This window comes from Acanthisitta chloris, unplaced genomic scaffold (assembly GCF_000695815.1).
Source record: "Acanthisitta chloris isolate BGI_N310 unplaced genomic scaffold, ASM69581v1 scaffold16808, whole genome shotgun sequence".
Classification (NCBI taxonomy): Eukaryota; Metazoa; Chordata; class Aves; order Passeriformes; family Acanthisittidae; genus Acanthisitta; species Acanthisitta chloris.
In genome coordinates, this window is record NW_008685527.1 from 17,350 (window position 1) to 24,948 (window position 7,599).

The 7,599-nt window shown below is 36.2% G+C and overlaps 1 protein-coding gene across 1 annotated transcript in view; it reads left to right on the top strand.

The window, feature by feature from the left end:
• NAF1 (nuclear assembly factor 1 ribonucleoprotein) overlaps positions 1-667 on the top strand; it is a gene marked incomplete at its 5' end in the record, with an annotated part of 16,700 nt that extends 16,033 nt beyond the window's left edge. Inside the window, one exon of the mRNA XM_009079802.1 lies at positions 246-667. Coding sequence (XP_009078050.1) covers positions 246-667 — 422 coding nt within the window. The remainder of the gene's footprint in view (positions 1-245) is intronic.
• Positions 668-7,599: the final 6,932 nt, after the last annotated feature.

The window sequence follows — 7,599 nt, forward strand, 5'->3', positions numbered from 1 at the left end:
GACTGAATTTGCAACCCTTGGGATCGTCCTTTTTATATTACTGTAATCAATCAAGATGAGTTACTGAACATTGTATTTGCCAGTATTATTTTGTCATTTATGTATTAGATATCAGTAGTATTTGTTGATACAATTACTTTCCATATTTCCTTGACGTCAGCCTGAAAAATTTGTGAGGACTAAACTTGATCTTTGCAAAATAATACTAAAACTGTATGTGTGCTTTTTTCCTGTTTGTTTTCTAGGTGAGAATAAGGAATTACATCAGTCAGTGCAACAGCCTGCTTCAAGTTACTCAAGGGGGTACCATGCCAGAGGGTTCTCCGGGAGACCATTTCCTCCTCCATCAGGCTCTCAAGGGTTTATGAGACCACAAGCAAGACCACCACAGCTATACCCTTCAGACAGCAGGATCCACCAGGCATCGCCAGTGTTTCCACAACCTCATAGCAAACAAGATCCAATGATGCAGCAGTATACCTTTCCTCCTCCAGGTTTTGGTTCTGTCAATTATGTGCCCCAGTTCCACCTTCCACCTTCAAATATGAGTATGATTTGGACAGACTCAGACACGTACAATTCATCATACGCATATTTACCACCACCACCGCCGCCACCACCTCCACCTCCTGCAGATAGCAAGCCACCTCAGTTCAGGCCTTACTAAGTTTCCATAAATGTGCATACAGAGCATTGCAGTTTAAAGGGAGGAAGAACAGGCTGCCAAGACTATTCCCAGATTTTGGGGATGCTTTCTTTTTTTAATATGGCAGTAGAATAAATGCCGAATTTCATGCTGTGAAGCATCCATAGAAATGTATTTTTATCTATGTATGTTTTCTGTTTCTAAAAAGAAAATTATGTTATAAAAATAACTGAATGTTAAATAATAGTTTATTTTATAATATCTTCTACTTTGGGATGATAAATAAAAACTTTTTTGAGACTGGTTTGTAGTGGTGGAAGTCTATTTTGTAATAAACGTAAGAGTTTATATTACTGTCAAATAGTGATGAGGTTGTCACATAGATGGTATTTTAATATTTTTAGAATAGGTGTATCTTGCTATGCTAAATACTTTTTCTCGATTTCTGCAAATTTTGAAATTGCTGGCATGGGACCTAAAAATCTGAAATGTTGATTTTAAGCTAGATTTGCCATTATGAAGGCATAAATTGCTATCCAACTTTTAATACTCCATTAATTGCATATTAACTAAAAGACTGGATCTGGAAGGTCGTTTTTTTTTTAAAATAGCTGTAATAGCTAAATCTGAATTTGGACTGACAGCTGATTTACTCTGTCAGATTTAGTGTCCTGCAATGGCTATAGAAAATCAACCTATCGATGAGATGCTTTGCATTTAATTTAGAAGGTAAAACCAGCATAATTTCTCTACCTTGTCATTGCTCCTAATGCAGAAATACCCACAGAGACCTACTACAGGATGTAGTCAACATTTTGGGCAACCGGTCTGTCAGGGAGAGAAAATGTGTCAATTTTGGAACAACTCCCTTGTTTAAAGTTGTAAATGAAATAGTACTGGATTGCTGTTTGATTGTTCTTACAGTAAAAACTGTCTCTTCCAAAATGTCAAGGTTTATCAGCTTTCCCAGCTTGTTTCTAGGAGAAAGGTGAATTTGTCAACCAAAGATCATTTGGAACAACCTCCACCTTTCCAAAAGGTCAGTCCTACAATTGCACTTCATAAGTCTCCGTGGAAGTGACTCTGACTAGGATGGAACATGTTACACTGCATGAATATCTTAAAAAGAGGAGAAAAAAAGTAATTGTAGGGCAGATATCTTAAAGATTATTTTTACACTGAAAAGTCATTACTAGTTGTGATGGTTTTTGAATCATTAATCAACAATGCAGTCACTTTGAACTGTTGGACAGAACTGATAGAAGTGCGCAGTATGTATTTCTATTCTCTAACTCACACTGGCCTCATTACTTTGAAAATGTAATTAGAGGCTAATGAAGCTGTGCAGGTGTAGCTTAGATTTTAATTCCAAATAGCTTAAGAATGAAGCAAAATTTCAATGCACAAAGTGAGGGACTGTTGTCAAGATGGTGCTACTGGTAACTAAAATTTAATTTCAGACTTTAAGTTCCCTGTGATATATTTACATAGCAATATTCAGTGATACATCTAGATCTACTGTTTCATAGGTGTGCAACTGAGAAGGTTGTATAGACCTCAGTTTATGGCAAGCAGGTACTGTACAGTGGCAACAAATAGTTTGAGAACAGTAGCATTCCAGACATCAGTGTTTAACTCTGTTCCTGCAGACTGGTTTTTTTTTTTTTAGTAAGAATATCCAATTCTAGTCTGTTGTAAATGCTTAGGTTTTAGGGGAAAGGAGAAAGGTGAATTCCTGTCTACCTGAGCTGTCACCCAGCTATTACCGTTCCCAGTGGTTGGTCAGAGGTGTGAGTAAACTCACTACAGCCTCATGACTGGCTTGGCAGAATTGCTTTGTCTAAGCTTTCCTTGACTTGATTTAGATATAACAGCAGTTTGTTAATGACCAGGTGACTATGATAATTTGTTTTACAGGTATGGGGTTTTTGCCTATAGTATACACACAGGTTTTTGCATAGATGATAGTGGCAAGTAGTTACTCTGTAGAGTGGGATATTCAAGGGTTTAATGGGGTAAGATATTGTAGAGGAAGAGAGACCTGACATAACAGGCTTCAAGTGGCAGTGCAGGGTACAGTGTAGAGAAGTACTGGGGATGTCAAGGCATGCAGGGCTGGAACTGGAAATTTGGGTTGCAAATTCCTCTCCACTTGTCAGTTGAAGAAAAGCAACCCTCATTCTTGATAAAAGTGTGGTTTGATGATAGTAGAGAGGAAAAGTATATGTCACATATATATTTCTCTACAATAAAATTAGATGTAATGGTGAACATGCAGACACAAAGTTGCAAAGATATTACAAGGAAGTTAAGTATAAAAGTGTTCTCAAGTTAGTTATGTATTATGGAGGAAGAAACTGTCAACATTCTACTTGTACTTGGGATGTTAATGGCTTGCTCTATGTCCCTAGCACAAACAGATTTCATCAGCCTCGAGATCTAAAGGAGTGGTTGAAGGGTAAGTGCAACACTAAGAAAAGGAATGAAGTTCTAGGAAGTGCAGATACAACAGTCTTAATTGTTTCTAATTAATTTCTAATGATTTCTAGTTGACTACTTATGTCTGAATACTGACTGCTTTTTTTACAAATGAATGTACTTGGTATAAGAATACTACCATGTCATGTTTATTAGCTTTCACCTATTTACTGAATTTTTAGGATTTAGATATAGAGACAATGTTCTTAGAAGAAAATGGGCACCCTGTGAACCAGCCATACGGGGAGATGAACTAAACACATACAAGGTCAGGAGATGCATACCAAGCACGAAAGGAGGATGAGAACAAACTCTGCAAGGATAAGATAAAGGGAACAGAAGAGCAACAACACCTGTGAAGGGAGGACTGAGCTGGACTATTATCCAACCTATCATTTAGCTTTCAGAGGCACGTGAACAAAGGCTTTTCCCGATCATTATATGTGTGATTGCGTGTACGGAGAGAAACACTGTATATTAGGGACCATCATAATGTGGCTTCATCCTGATTCACATTGAATTGTCTGGAGTCTGTTTCTCTGCATTTAGAATTTGCTAAATTTTTGGGAGGTTAGAACTTTACTATAGTTTAAGCTCCACTTTAGACAAGAGTCAGCAGTGGGAGGTGGATGAACTTTTAGAGGTGAACAGTGAAAGGACAAGTTTATTAAAGGAAAATTCGGACAAGTGGTGTGGGGAGCAGGGAAGCTTATGCTGCTACAAGTTGCTCTGAGAAATGGTGGAATCTACAGTCTTGGAGGGTTTCAGAATTTGACTTTAGACAAGGTCCAGTGTGATGTAGTGCCCAAGTTAGTCTTGCTTTGTGTAGAGAGGCGGATCAGGTGGTCTGTAAAAGCCATCCTAGCCTGAACTATTGTCATTGCTGTCATTCTTCTGGAGTTCTAGCTTCTCACCAGAGATTTTTTGTTTTGTTTTGTCTCTAGATGCTAAAAGGCATGAATAGCCTAGCTGGTGTTTGGAAAGCTTAGCTTTTCATTTGTGCTATTGTGCTCTTTCATTATCCTACAGATTTTTATATATAAAATATCCATGCTGTGCTAAAAGTTGAACTTGCTGTGGAAGATAATGACTGCTTCCATTTCACTGGCTGTAAGATGAATTGAAGAATTGTTCTTTTATTAGTTGTTTGGAAACTAATGCTGATGAGAGTGTCATTTGCTGTTGTTTTCCCTTAGGGGGTAAAGCATTTTGTATTGTACAATTTATTTTAAGAATGATGTAATGAATAAAAGTACCCAAAATGTATTTTAAAATTGCAACAAAACACAAAATCCCTGAAAGTTATTTTAAACAAATGTTTGCTAAAGTAGGGATTTTTGCCTACTGGAGACCTGTTTAATAATGTGAGGCCCTCATGCTAGGATGCATATTAATGCCATGCAGATGAAAACAAGAAATAAGCAGGGGTTTTTGTAGGTTATATTTAGATTGCCAGGTTCATTTTCCATTTCTTTTCAAGTCAAAGATACAGTCAATTATTCTTGTCTAGTGAATTTAGTGATGCACATAATGTGATTTAAAGGTTTGCTGAATCTGCACTAAACAGTTGGTGATAAATTTGTTATGGTGACAGGTGAAAATATGGAAAACACTGCCAAGGATGACAAGCTTTTACAGAGCATCTTAACTTTCTGGAAAGCATGAGTAATGATCTTTCTTTATCTCAGTCACCTGAAACTTTACTCAGAGTTATTGAATGTGGGGTAGTCTTCATTTGCCATAAATGAAACCTGTGGTAGCTATGGAAGAATATTATTGTTGCTTTTCCTGTGAATTGATGCTTTGCATTTTTTAGGTAATATTTTAAGAAAATGCTTCATTAGAATTTTCTGTGTGATTTACAAGATCTAAAATCAATGAACATTATGAATCATAGAATGGTTTCGATTGGAAGGAGTCTTAAAGATCATCTGGTTCCACCCCCTCTGCAATGGTCCTTCCAATAGACCAGGTTGCTCAGAGGCCCATCCAGCTTGGCCTTGCTTAATGTATAGTGCTTGCTATTTATTAGCACAAAGCCAGCCACTGATACAGGGAGACAGGGGTGAGCAACTGTCACATACTCTAGCTCTGAAGCTGGAAACAGGATTTTCTTTCTCTGACTCTTCTGCACCCATCTGAGTGTGTGTACATGGGCATAAAATAACTTGCTCCACCAAATGCTGAAACTACAATGGGAGCAGTAATGTTTATGAAGCATCTAAGTTTGCTTATATTAAGTCTCAAAGACTATTGTTTGCATTATGTTCTAAACAGGAAGATTTCACTCTGCAAGTTTCCTCCTGTGGGAAGTAGGGGACAAAAATCTAGAAATTTCTTAACCAAGTTTAAGAACTTCTACTTGATCTCAGACTAAGTTGTCATGAAGGTCTGTCTTTTCAAACAAGTAATACAGGTAATATTTTCTTTAAAGAGAAGAAAAATGCCATTACCTATATTAATTTAATATTTGCTTAATTTTAATATGTACATTAGATGGTCATAAATCTGTTCTGTGAGAATTGCATGCACGTGAGATCTGTAAAAAAAATATTTTCTTCAACATAGACCCGAGAAAAGAGTATATTTTGTGAGATTTCAGTTGATTCCTTTATGTGACTGTTTGACCTAAGGTAGACTTTATTTACAGTATTCAATTTGCAAGTGAAAAGTATACCTGGACTATAAAGACCTGTTCAACCTTTCTGCTTGATTCCTAGGCTGTTGAGTTTAAGAGTATGCCCCTTTTATATCAAAGCAAAAATTATTAAAATTGTAAAGAGGAGGCATTTTTGTGAGCATTGTTCTCAGAAATTAAGGTCAGCATTTAGTTCCTTAGTTACACACTGTGGTGTGTCTAATTCACAGATAGTTTTGCATTTATTCATGATACCCTGCAATCCTCAGTCTCCTCTGCTTTGCCACATAGCAATCTACTTGATCTTTGGTCTTGGTTAACACATTCTGCAATATAGAGAACATATGGATATATTGCATTTTTTCATACTTCTTGACACTCTGTAACACCTCTTCCACTGGTATATCAAGAAGAGGTAAAATACCACTGCATTGATGTTCTGCATTTGGTCACTGGCTATTTGGTTTTTTTCCATGCAGTGTATCTAGTATATCCCCATTATCTGCTTTTTATATTTATGGCATACCTGATTTTTGCCCTCAGTACAATTCTGACCATTAAATTGCTTGAATATTAAAGATTTTCATCCCTCCAGCATAAGGTGATGAAGTGGTGATATCAGAGTTTGAGATGGAAACAATTACTGTACCCTAGAGAAAAATACTGCCTTGGGTAAGTTACATAGGTCATGACAGTCTTTTGTCTGTGAGCAGAGATTGCTGTTTGTTGTTAGCTGTTCATTTTTACAATTCCAATGTAGTGAAATAAGAAAGAATTATTGACATTAGGAGGAAGAGGATTATCATACCCTCCCAAAACTCTGGCGCATCTGGGTGTGACAGTATAGGGCATTCAGATCATTTTATAGTCACCATCAATCTCTTTAAGCAAATCAACTCTTTCTTCCATTAGAGAAGCAGGAGAGGAAAATTAGCAAAAAGCTATGGCTTTTATCAAGACTTGGATTCCTAGGCAAAATATTTCCTATTAAGTTCAAACTTATTTTGGTGGAATATATAGCACACTGAACAATGACTATATTATAATTAACCACAGGGAGAGAGACGAGGAGATTCTAGTCAGGCACAAGTTAGGTCAGTGTCTCCTGTGTTCTATAACTGGTTTGGAGATTCTGTTTAAAAGTCAGTTTATCAATCTGTCTCGTATGGATGTCTGGAAAACATTAAACTTTGGGTCCTGAGAGGAATTCAATTTGCATTTCAGAGAGAAGTCAGAGTCAGACAATAGATTTCTCTTGTCCCAGCCTCACGAATCTAAATCAGTTAAAAAAACTTTTAAAGACCCACCTTTATGTATCTGTGTAATGTAAGGATAGCATAGAAATGAGTATAAAATGCTTTTATTTAGTGATTTTGTTTTTTTATGATTTTATTTTTTAATCTTGAGTCTTTTTGCTTTAGAGCCAAAAAGCTAAAGAAATGGCTGAGTTCTTAAAGGTGGTCAATTGCTAATCCAGTTAGGTTGTGATGTTCTTCAGTCTCAGAACAGTGGACATGAGTGAGTAAACAGTAATCATGACTGTCTCTCAGCTAGCTTATAATGTAATATTAGAGGAGACAGAAAATATTTGAAGCCATCTTATGTCTTGTTTAGATTCTAATTTTCAGAAGTAATCTTGAGAAGCTAATCCCCTTTTAATCAAGGAAGAATTTTTTTATAGTGTTGGTCTTAAGTAAGTGCCATCTAATATTTTATTTCCAGGAAACAGTTGTAGCATCAATATAAAGAAATGTGCATATGTGTATGTATATAATAATTTATAATATATGCACTTAAAATATAATTATTAAGTTATCATTAGTAATTATATATGTGA